The sequence below is a fragment of the Balaenoptera borealis genome, assembly GCF_965194805.1.
Source record: "Balaenoptera borealis genome assembly, chromosome: 2".
Lineage (NCBI taxonomy): Eukaryota > Metazoa > Chordata > Mammalia > Artiodactyla > Balaenopteridae > Balaenoptera > Balaenoptera borealis.
In genome coordinates, this window is record NC_138867.1 from 53,576,926 (window position 1) to 53,589,560 (window position 12,635).

General features: G+C 35.7%; 1 protein-coding gene across 12 annotated transcripts in view; it reads right to left on the minus strand.

The window, feature by feature from the left end:
• The window catches only part of ADAMTS6 (ADAM metallopeptidase with thrombospondin type 1 motif 6), a 274,672-nt gene that overhangs the window by 87,871 nt on the left and 174,166 nt on the right, over window positions 1-12,635 (minus strand). For 10 of the 12 annotated variants that reach the window (XR_014242107.1, XR_014242108.1, XM_082383163.1 and 7 more), the window contains 2 exons: window positions 8,571-8,716; window positions 6,363-6,426 (listed from right to left, as the gene is read on the minus strand). Coding sequence is in view for 10 of the 12 variants with exons in the window: in XM_082383163.1 (XP_082239289.1) it covers window positions 6,363-6,426; window positions 8,571-8,716 (210 nt within the window). In the remaining 2 variants the exon portion in view is untranslated. The remainder of the gene's footprint in view (window positions 1-6,362; window positions 6,427-8,570; window positions 8,717-12,635) is intronic. The other 2 variants (XM_082383167.1, XM_082383166.1) reach the window with 1 other exon arrangement.

A 12,635-nucleotide genomic window follows, 5' to 3' on the forward strand; every position in this document is an offset into this window, starting at 1 on the left:
TATGAATCTTAGAACTGATAGTGTTTGCTTCTTTACTCAGGTTACTAGGAAACTCAGAGCAAAATCTATGGCCCACTTTTAGTGAGTGAAAGGACCTTGTGGTACATATTTAAGGTACTGATCCCAGCCTTATATTATTTTTCCTTTTCTTCTGATTTTCTAATTTATTCTATTCTGTTGTGATTTTAATGAAGCTAATTCAATTCTAATAAGAGAGTTATAAATAATAATTATAATTATTATTATATGTAAAAACGTAAGAACTAAGCTGTAATCTATAGTACCAGCTGGTCAATCACAGAAAAGATAGGGTCAAAACTGCTATACTATACGGCAAACTGATAGGTTGTTTGGAATGGGTCGCAAGATCTTAAAAGAAATGCAAGTAGGATGTATCAAATATATGTTAATCAGTCTTATATCTCCTAGATTTCCTATTTTCTATTATAACATGCTTAAGTTAGAAAGCAGAGAGCAAGCCTCAAAGATTCATGACATTAGATAAGGAACGTTGGTGCTCTTACTGTTTGATTGCCTAACATAATCTCATTCTGGACACTGATTTGAAAATTCTTCTAGGATCATTTGAATTTATCCATTGTTTTATCCCTATTTAAGTCTCCAGAAAAGCTCTTGGATCACAAATGACAAAGCAACAATGCCTATGAATTGTTTTCTAGGTCTTGACTGTCAAACTGATTCTAACTAATTGGAAAGTTTTCTCTCACATCTTATTTACAGGGTCACTCAATATGATGTGTAAAGTATTAAATTAAATAAAACATGCACTAAGGCAGGAGGCTGATCTGATAAAAGACAAGTATACTATCTTGAGTCCCTTAAATTAGGGTAGTTCACACAGACACCCAGGCATTATAGAAAAAAAAAAAAAAAAACATTTAAAACATTATACATTATAGAGACAAGAGGCCAATGCACAAAGAACAGGCAGAAACACACAATAACACACACAGAAATGACAGAGCATGTGGCCAAAGTGAACACAAAGAAGAGTGTGAGGTGAATGGTCATCATGTACAGTACAATTTTCATCAGCTGTTCAGCTGTATAAAGTCAAAACGAAGTTTGACTTCAGCTGCTGTATTTCTTAGCAGCACAAAATAACTCAGTCACTTATGAGCTAATTTGTGTTGCAGAAACAAGGCTTTAACAAAACAGATTATAACACAACTTTAGAGCATAGTTTTTCTAGATTTATATTGAACAAATGGAAATTAAAAATATCTTACCAAGTCAACTCACCACTGAGGAGAACTCTCAGTATGGAAAGAAAATATGGTTAAAATAATAGGTCTGGTATGTAGTAAGTGCTCAATAAATGTTAGCAGCAGCTACTACCATCACTACTACTACTACTGGTACTACTACTAGTACTAGTCCTACTACTACCGTTACTACTTTTGTTGCTGCTACTTCTACTAGTAAAGATGGAAACTAAAAGAGCTCTGATGCAGACATCTGTGGCATACTCAATATCTATCACTCCCTACTTTCTTGCTAACAGAATTCTGATTTTTGCTCAGGAATCTACCTCTCAGAGAAAATGACTCTAACCCCATTTTAGGGGCATATCTGGATTAGTCAAAACCAATTATGGTAATACCATTCCTTTTGCCCATGACTGGGTTAAGGGTGGGCATTCAGCCTCCTGGCCAATAAAACATGAAGGAAGTCTGCTGAGGTAGCAGGGGAGAAGCTTCGGGAAAAAACTTTTCATATACTTAAGACACACTGTAGCACTTAATCTCTTCTCTGAATATTGTCAGGGTAAGAGTACCTTAGTTGCTCTGATGTTTCCTTTTTGATGCTTTTGAGTTTGCCTTCAAAAAATATGACCTTAGGGCATTTCCCTTACTATCTGGTCAGCTCTTTGCTGATTTTAAAATGTTAAAAAAAAATCTTATTCAGCAATCTAAAAAATTTTTCTGTCAGAATAATCTATCATTACCAAAAATAGAAATTTCACGTTTGTTTCTAAAATGAACTAAGATTGATTTGACTTGTTTTGAGAATCTTATAATATTTACAGTCTTCTTTTTATACTGTTAAATTCTTTTAAATTGAAGTATACGTGATTTACAATGTTTCAGGTGTACAGCAAAGTGATTCAGTTATATATATATATTATATATATTCTTTTTCAGATTCTTTTTCACTATTGGTTATTATAAGATATTGAATATAGTCCCCTGTGCTTCAAAACAGAAACAGATCCAAAGACATAGAAAACAAACTTATGGTTAGCAAAAGGGGAAGGGGGAGGGATAAATTAGGGATTTAGGATTAACAGATACAATCTTCTTCATAACAGTTATTTTTCTACTGCATAGCTAGACTAGCTTTGTGCTGCCCAGTACAGTTGTCACTAGCCGCATGTGGCTATTCAAATTTAAATTAGTTAAACTTAAAAATTCTGTTCTTCTGTTGCACTAGGAGCATTTCAAGTACTCAAAAGCTAATTTGACTACTGGCTACCAGGTTGGACGGTGCACAGATAGAATATTTCCATCATTGAGGAACGTTCTCTTGGACAGTGCTGGGCTAGATTACGTGTTTTGAAAGTTTAAATTTTCATGTATTAGCTTACATTTTAAAAGGCTCCAGTTTATACAGCTTATGTTCAGACAGCTTTATTAACTTGGATAGCGTGAAAATAAATTTTGGTGTGGTAACTGAATTGTCTCAAATTTTGAACTAGTAGAGACAAGATTAATGAAGAAAACATAATTATTTGTATATTCATGATACATATATGTTAAATATATCTCCTTAACATTTGCAAAAAGCTGAAACAGAAGACAAAGATAGTAATAGAAACGTCAATCTACCAATAACAAACTCCACAATCTAAGCATCTAAAACATAGTTCATGGGTAAAATGCAACAAGCCTGGCATGTGTGTCTGGCATGTTTTTTTCCTTTTTCTGTTACCTATCATACATTATTCATATTGTATAGCACCTGTGTTATTAGACCCAAAATGTGTGCCCACCCCTACAACTACATAACAGAAATAGTTGGGAATTGAGAGGTGGGTTTGCCTTTCTCACTCCTACCTAACACAGTCTAATATGCAGTAGGTACTCCATTCTTCTTCCCTTGCATAAAACCTCTATTTTCCGAGATTCATGTTATTCATCCAAATCACTATTTAGTTTCATCACTGCTTTCTCCTAACCTTATGATGGTCATTTCCCTTCATTTGTTAAAGAGCTTGATACCTGCTTCACAGTCTCACTACACACTCCAAGTCCTAATAACATCCTGAGTGAATCCAACATCCACACAGAAGACTCCCCAAACTCCCTAGCCTTAACATTCCTAGAACTCCTTCACCTCCACTCAAGGTTAGGCCTGCACTCCCATGGCCACACTCCAGATTTGTTCCCACTGAGAACAGTCTCACTTCTCATATCTTAAATTCAAATACATTCCACTCTCTGATCCCCTCACCTGCTCTCTCTCTCACCCTGTTTTTCCTACAACACTGGTTCTTTAATTTTTATGGATTTTTCAAAGTTACATCCTTAATTTTCTCCCCGTTAGCCTTCTTTAGACTCCACTGTCATTCCCTAGTATAGAGTGCATGGCTCAGCATGTCATTCTCACCAGTATCCTTAAATTCTTCTTGATTTGTTTACTGTTCTGTTGTAATCTCATCTTTCCCTAACCCATTTTTATCTAAAGCATAAATCTGAGGCTAAATCTTTTAACCTACCCACCTGGCACTTAATTTTCTTTGTGCCTAGAATGCTTTCATTGTCATTTCCTTCTTTTCTGGTCAGCTACAATTTGCCCTTTCAGATCTTTAGCTTCCCATGGGAAGAAATCCTTAAATCCCTAATTAGGCTATGTGACAATTCCACATGCTTTTACAGCATTCCATACTTACTCTATCATATCATATCATATATCATATCATATCATATCATATCATATCATATCATATCATATCACTTATCACCCTGCATTGTGATTTTCTGCGACTTCCCAAGAAATTATAAAATCCTTGAGGGCAGAGCCTCTCTCACTCTATCACAGTCTGATAAAGAGTAAGCACTCAATTATTTGTTGAGTGAATGAATAAATAATGCTGGAAACAATATAATCATTGTAATTGAAGCTACATGTAATGAATTCAAGATGTAAATTTAATAGAATTAAATACGATAAATAAGCTATAGAGTGTGTTAGAGGTAGTATGAGGGAAATAGAGCAGGGTAAGGAAGACTAGGAATCCCAGGGTTGTAGGGAGTAGGGAGGGTTGCAACTTTAAATACAGTATTCAAGCCAGGCCTCATTGAGAAGATGACAGCTGAGTAAAGGTGAGGTAAGGGAGTTAGTGATGTAGATATTTGGGTTGGAAGAGTATACAAGGCAAAGGGAACAGCCAATGCAAAAGCCCTACGTTGGGAGCATGCCTGGCATGTACAAGGAGGGAGGCCCGTGTGGCTGGAGCAGAGTGACTAAGGAGGAAAATAATAAAAGATGAGTTCAGAGAAGTAATAGAAGGCCAGATTGTGAAGGCCTTGCAGGCCTTTGTAAGAACTTTGGATTTAAGTAAAACAGGGAGCCATCGAAAGGTCTTGGGTAAAGGATGTACTGAAACTGAATCACTCTGCCTCTTACACTGAGGACTGTAGGGAGCAAGAGTAGTATCTGGAAATCCACTGAAAAAGCTCCTTAGAGTAATCCAGTGAAAGGGTGGTAGGCAGCAGTAGAGGCAGTGAGAAGAAGTCAGATCCATGATATATTTTGAAGGCAAAGCCAATGGGATTTTCTGAGGGACTGGATGTAGTCTGTGAGACAGAGAAAGGAATCAAGAATGACTCAAGGGTTTTTGGCTTGAGCCAGATGAAGTTGACATATGAGATGGGAAAAACTGCTGGAAGAACATGTTTGTGGAAATGTTTTGGAGACAGCATTTGGACATGTTAAATAGTACATGTCTATTAAAAGTCTAATAAATGGTAAGATATGAGTCTGAAATCCATGGAAGAAGTCTGGGATGAAAATATAAATTTGGGGTCAAATAACATATGAATGGTATCATAAGCAATGAAGCTGAATGAGATCACCAAAGACATGAGTATTGGTATGGCAGAGAAAAAGACCAAGGGGGTAAGTCCTGGGTACTCTAACATTAAGAAGTCAGAGAAAAGAATAGGAACCAGCAAAGGAGAATGAGAAAGAATAAGTAGCAATATAGAAGGACAACCAAAAAGCTATAGTGTCATGGAAGCCTGGTAAAGATCAAGTAAAATAAACACTCAGAACTGATTATTGGGTTTAGCAACATGGAAGACATCTCTGACTTGACAGGAACATTTTCAGTAGAATGTTGGAGGCAAAAACTTTATATGAGCAATTTTAGGGAAAAATGAGAAGAGGAATTAGATATGGTAAGTATTTTTGGTTTTGTTTTTCTCAAAATAGGAGAAATAACAGCATGTTTGTATGGTTATGGAAAAACCCAGAAGAGAAGATGTTGAAAAAATCATCCACATGTTTATGAATAAACAAGTATTAGGATAGGCATAGGGTTGGAGAGCGTAAGAGTGAGGAATAGTGTGGGAGTGTGGGTAATAGTCTGATGATATGAAATTAAAAGCTGTGGTTTTTAGATAGGAGGAAGGAAAAATTATCTGGGAGGAGTAATAAGATATAAAGAAGATAGTCAGTTCACTTCCAGGCCCAGTCTTTCAAGAGCTAAGGGAGAAAATACATGTCCTTAACTTTAGAGGCCTGCAGAGGAAGTAGTATCTTCAGAGGAGAGCCAGTTTCCATTAGAACAAGAAGGTGAAGGGAAGAAAAATTCAGAGATGTCAGGATGTAAGGGATTTTGCTGATGATGGACCACGAGTTTCTGAGGGCACAGAAGAGTTTCAGTGGTTGGGCAGGGATAGGAGACAGAAGAAGGGATATGCAGAGATTTATGGAATTGGATGGCAAGAGATGAGGAGTGACATGGAAGTCTGGGACTTCTTGCAGTGGCAAACATAAAATGGAATACAAGCCATAATAAGATTAATCCTTGTTTCTTGAACTCAAGAAAGATAACAGTGGCAAAGCTGTGAGTGTTGGGGGGCCAGGGAAGTTCAGGGGGTGTGTCTCTCTCTCTTGATTCCTACTGGGGGAGAGTGTATTTGCTTCTAGTGCTGGAGCTTCCTCTTGACTCTTAAAGGAATTGATGGACCTGAGGCTGGTTCCATTCAGTTTCAAAAATTCATGTGACCCTCACGCACATGGATTTCTGATCAAATAGCTCACAATTTAAAAAATTTCCCTGCTGTAGGGGAAATGTAAGCTAATTTTTCATAGCAGAGTTTGGTTTTACTTACATCTGTATTGCAGGAGCGATACCGTTTCCTTTCCCCAAGGCAATATTTTCCACCTCCTGAAGGTCTGCAAACACATTTTGTTTAACATGTGAATATAATATATCTAACCACATAAACAGCATATATATTGCTTGATGAAAACATATTAATATTTACTTTAAGAAAATAAAAAATTTGACATTTTATTAGTTATTAAAATAATAATCATGCTGGTGAGAGTTAGCAATAATGATTATGGTTGTTGAACAAAAGATTAAGGCAATCTACTATGAGTAACTTTATAAGGCTCTTAATTGTGATGATATACATTCTTAAGAAAATGCAATTAAATCAGTGTATTTTCTAATTATCATAGTAAACAGGTATTCAGCTCAACACAGTTTAAAAATCATTTATAATGAAAAGCCATTTGAATCATATTCAACAAAACACATAATCTGATACTATATGTTCACCAAGTAGAAAATGGAAAGTTTGTGTTTTTTTCCAGACTGGAAATAAGGAAAGGACACAAAATAACTCCCTGGAAATAGCTTCAGTTCAGTGTTTAATTCAGAAATAAATTTCTATCTCAATTCAAATATTACATGAAGTTTTAAAAACTTCAGTTTCAAAAATTAAATCTAAATCTAAGATAGGCTTACATTATATAGATACTTTATATTACATTCAAATTAGGATATTAAACACGTGTTATATATAAATTAATTTTTGGAGTATTTAACATTAGAGAAAGTCATATGCTATTATTTGGACATGCAAATTTTGAATGGAAAAAACTAACTTGTTCTTTTAAAAGAGGTCCAAGTCATTCTCTTAAGTATTTGGGTATATTATTTATTATCATAGGGTTTTATACTTTTGATTATTAAATTACAGTAGCCTGCAGTTGAACTTAGGTTAACTATTCTGCACTTGTTTTAAAAAGATCAAGTCTCAATTATAATTTTGGCCCACAGGTATCAATGAGAAAATTAAAGTTACACTTTGAATATATTTTGAATGCTAGTGAATGCTGACTTTAAGCAAGGGAAGGAAATGGCCCAGCTTGAACCAGCTGGGACAAATGGGTTGGTCAGACAAAAACAAGGTAGTGGGGACGGTGGTGGCAATGCTGTTTTATGAGTGGGTGACAGTGAGCTCTGTTTAGCAGGATGGTAATAATAGAAAGTGGGAGAATGAAAACACAGAACTAATACAAAGGGAAACAATTTTATGCTAAAAAGAATAAAAGAGAAGAAAAGAGACATTTAGAGAGAGGAACCAAAGACAGGTATCCTGAGTTAAAATGAGAAAAAATAAAAAATAAAAATAGACCATCTTCTACCCCAGCAGGGGGAAAAAAGCAGAAGTGATATTATAACACCATTCTGCACCAAATAATTGTCAGGAAAGAAGGTCCTCAACCTGAGCTCTAGACAGAAATGGGAGCACTCGACAAGAAGCAGCTAAGGAGCAGTTTAGTCTCCAGGAGGACACGCAAGACCAACTAAAGGAATCATCCACCTGCAAAGGGCACTGGTGGAAGGGAGAAGCAATACAGCTAGCAAGAAATACTGATGGGGCTGGCTTTATGCCAGGGGGACTCCGGCTGGAGAAAAAGAGTGGTGGGAGAGGAGCAGTCTGACCTGCATAAAACAATCGTGAGGAGAAAAGTGGATGCAGCTCCGGAAGGTGATTAATGGGGGCATGTGAATGGAAACTATTTTAACACATGGGCAGTATTCTTTTCATTGTGATTTGTGATGCGAATCAAGGCATTTCAACCCTCAAAGTGCTCTCATTGGTCCTTTTAATACTAATGTAGCAGTAATAATTTTATGTGACATGTGAAAAGACCTTATGTTTCCTGGGAATAATGGTAATGTAGCTAAGACAAGACCTGGATTCATCCATAATTCAGTAGTTTTTGGAGGAGGAAATCTATCTGATTATTACTAGAGTAAAAGTCTGGCTATACCTGGGATAAGATACACAATGCTTTTCTTTTTTCTTTTTCTTTTATTTTTAGTTACATAGTAAGGTGAAAAGAAGAAAAAGAAAGTCTGTCTAACAAGACTCCTCCACTTTCCTGTGCCTATTGCTTGTTCTGAAGACAAGCACTTGGCTCTCTAGTGAAACGTTTTTACAGATAACATGTGAAACCACAGCTTTGAATCATTTCCAACTGTGTCTTTTTGTTGGCTCCGGCTTACTTTAGCTACTTACGCTGGACTGTCACAGTGTCTTAGGGATGAGGAGACGCCTCCCCCGCAGGTCCTGCTGCACTCTCCCCATAGTGACCAGGGACCCCAGCCCCCATCTATGCTCTGGGGCCAAGTGCCAAAAGGAACACAATCTCCCTGATAACACCACTGCAAGATTTCACAGAAAACACAGAATTAGCTTTTAGGCAGATAGAGCTATCAGGATAGAAATAAATACATAAGGGTCAGGCATTAGCATTCTCCCAATAGATAACAGACTGAGAGTTCTTTAACTGTGTTTAGACATTGGTAAAGGTGCATGTGATTTGCAAATTATCTTTAGCTAGGCAATGATTTATAAATCTCTAACAAGTACCAGGAGTCTAAAAAACTTGACTTTACTTCTTTTTTCCTTATTTCTTCTCCTCCAGACTTTTAGTGTTTCTCATTATAGAGACCTCAAAAGTCTTTTTTAGATATTTTAGTATTAAAACATTTTTTTCTTTATATTCCACTATTATTAGACTCATGGAATGATAACGCAATATGGAAAGTTCCCCAGTAAGGAATTTTTATGATGGTAATTGCTTTTTCTTTAAAAAAAAAAAAAAAAGGCCGGTTGAGGCTACAATAGTAAAAGAATGTGTTGTGGCATTTCATCTACATGACTGCTGCAGACATAATAAAAGTAATGCCAAGACACTAGGGACAGGGTACAAAAAAACCCTTATATACAGTGACTAGCCATGTGTATAGTCCCTGCATGAACATGTGTACTGGAATTCTTCTCAGCTTTACTCTCTGCAATAAACCACACATACTGCACATAAGTAGAAAGCCAGGAATAATTTATCGAGATGCAGACATCACATAATCAGCTCATAACTCTAACATGATAAATCTTATTTGCAGAATTGGTAAAAATGATTTTTTTTTTAAACCAAGCATTAGGCTAGGCTTTTATTGGTGCATTTTTCTGAGTTATCAAAATCTGATGAACCATACTGATGCTATGAAAGTCATTTGTTTATACGAATAACAATAGGGAACATTATTAGAGTTGAGTAACTGTCAGCAATGTTAGATTGTTAAATAAAAATTCAACCATTATATTAAAATGTAAAGGGATTATGACATGTGATGCTTTGAAAGTAATCAGTTTATTATATTAATTCTGTATATCCAGAATTCTTTCACTTTCACCATTTGTACTAGTACCACTCTAGATCAAACTAGCAAATAGAACAGCTTGTTACCTGGTCCCCCTGCCTCACTTTCTTCTACCTATAATCAATCTATTCTCCAGTGAGCTATCAGAGAGCTCTTTTAAAAACATATTATGGCATTATGTCACTTTTTTGCTTAAAAGACTGTGGTGGTTTCCTCCTTGCCTTAACTCTGGTCAATGGTGGCCTTTGTGACCTAGCCTCTGCCTCCTTCTCCAGCCTTATTCTCTTTCTGGTACAGAATGCTCCAGACACACTGGCCTTATTTCTTTTCCTCCATACACTAAACCTGTTCTCTCCTCAGGGCATTTGCGTTTGTTGGTCCTCCTGGGAATACTCTTCAGATTCCTTATATTGTCTTCTCATCGTTTGGTCTCAGGTCAGGTGTCACTCAGTCAGAGAGGTCTTTCCTTGATCACTCTTATTCTGAAGTGGTTGTACTTCACTACCCCTTCCACCCTCCCCTCCCCCTACTCCAGGATGTATAGAGATTACATCCTCCTGTTTTAGTCCCCTCTTACACCTACTTTAAATCACCCTATTTATTTCTCAGATTACTTCCTCATTATTTTTATTGTCTCCTCTCCTTAGTACGTAAAAGCCTTGAGAGCCAAATGTGGCTATTCAAATTTAAATTAATTAAAATTAAAAATTCAGTTCCTTAGACCCACTAGCTACATTTCTAGGGCTCCCATAGCCACATGTGGCTAGCGGCTATGATTTTGGACAGAGCAGATATAGAACATTTCTATCATCACAGAATGTTCTAATTGGAAATGCTGAATGTCTAGAACAGTGCCTAGTATGTAGTAGATATGCAACAAAACTTTATTGAATGAATGAATACATTAAATTATAGAATCCTGTGTCCTGTTTTGGTTACTACATTTCAGGAAGGAACTGGAGACACTGGAGGGTAAAGAAAGTCATATTCATCTTTGCTTCCCTGGTAGTTGGCATTCAGCAAATATTACAGCAGTTGTAACAACATAAAGGACTTCTTAAGAAAAGTGCTAAGCAATTAGGCAAGAGGAAGTCAAAATTTGGTTGGCTATAAGACCAAACATTCTGACCCTAAATCTAATAAATATTGAAGTAGGACATTAAAAAAGATTACGAGTTTTGGGCAACAAAAATTACCATGAAGAAAAAGAAAATCATCTGTCCAAAATGATGAAGCAGAGGTAGTTGGCTGAACTGATAATACAGTACGAACTCTGGGAGCAGGGCTGCTAATAATGTACATGTGAGAGGGAGAATGTTCCAGCTGCCAGCTTATGATTTACCTAACTGATCTTGAAGACCAACCGTGTGCATAATGATATACCAATTGCGTTAGATTTTCGTCTATATAAAAGTCACAACAGTGGACCAAATAATCTCCAGTTTTACATTTTTGTTATTACAAGTAGCTATGTGTAAGAATATTTATGCCTGCACCTATGAGAGTAACTGAGCAATGTAGTATTAACCAGCAATTACTGTTTTTTCCTGTGGTTTCAATTAATGACACTTAATACTAAAAAATTCCAAATCTTAAAATTTGCCTATTTTCTTCAAGTTGGAAACTTAGTATTACAGATTTCAAATAACAATAAAATTTGATTTTACATTTATTTTATATAATCACAGAGCTGCACTTAAAGCTCAAAGAGCCTTTAGAACTCATGTGGTCTAAGCACTTCATTTTTTCACATGAGGAAACCAGAACCTGAAGGAGGTTGACTTGCCCAAGGTCACTTACTGGCAGAAAAGGATTAGCTGTCCAAATACGCACAAAAAAACAGTGGAAAAAAAAATCAATTGGATGTGTAGGATTACATATTTGAAGACATTAAAGAATACATTAGCATATTTTACTGAACTGTTTTTACTACATACAATACAAAATAACACTAGAGATTTTTTAAAAAACCCACTTAGCTGCAAGTATACAACCACATGTTATTTCATACCTCCTTGAGTATTCTTATAATTAGCAGAGGAAAAAAATCCCACTTTTTGTATTTTTCAGGGGACGAAATTGTGAAGGCCACAAAAACACTGAAAGTTGTAGATTCTAAAGTATTTAATAATATTGTTTTACATGTGTCCTAGATGCACACAAAATGTAGCACAGGGAAAGAGTCACATAAATTCTCTTGTTTTCCTTTTAAAACTTATTCTGAAGGTAAAAGATAAATACAAATATTCAGTTTGTAAAATGTTGCTCAGTTCTTACCATTAGTTAATATCTACACAGCAGCAGTATTCTATAAGTGGTTTGCTAAAACCTTTTACTGCATAAATTTATGTTATTGATTATATCTATTCCATAGAGTTATAATATAATAGACAATTATATCAGAAAGTTAAATAACATAGATTAATGGGTAAAGAATGAAGAATTCATAATAATAATATAAGTATCAGTCATTTAGCAGTTGACAAGAGACTAGTGTCTAGTTTAACAACTAATTAACAACTCAGTCTATGTGGGGATGACTTCAGTCTGTGGGTATCCTGTGTTGCAAACTTGAGCTCTCATTCTAGCAATATCTTTCTTTGGTCCAGAGCAAGTCATTTGTTTCTTTTCTTTAGTTTCCCTGACTACAAAATGGGGACTAACTTTAGTTTTTGATTATAATATGATTTGGATTAGGATGACTATAGAAATTAGTTCTATACAGACATACCCTCAAAGAAGTTAAAAATCTATCAAACGACTTGTTTAATTTTGTTCTCTAGCAAAATGTTCTTTTGTGCTTTCCCCTCACCTTGTGTTTATAGGAAAGGATCTCCTTGGAATTTTTGCTAATTCTCCTTCTGGTAGTATTAAGTATCTTGATGTAGTACATGATTTTAACAGAAGAAACTTATTT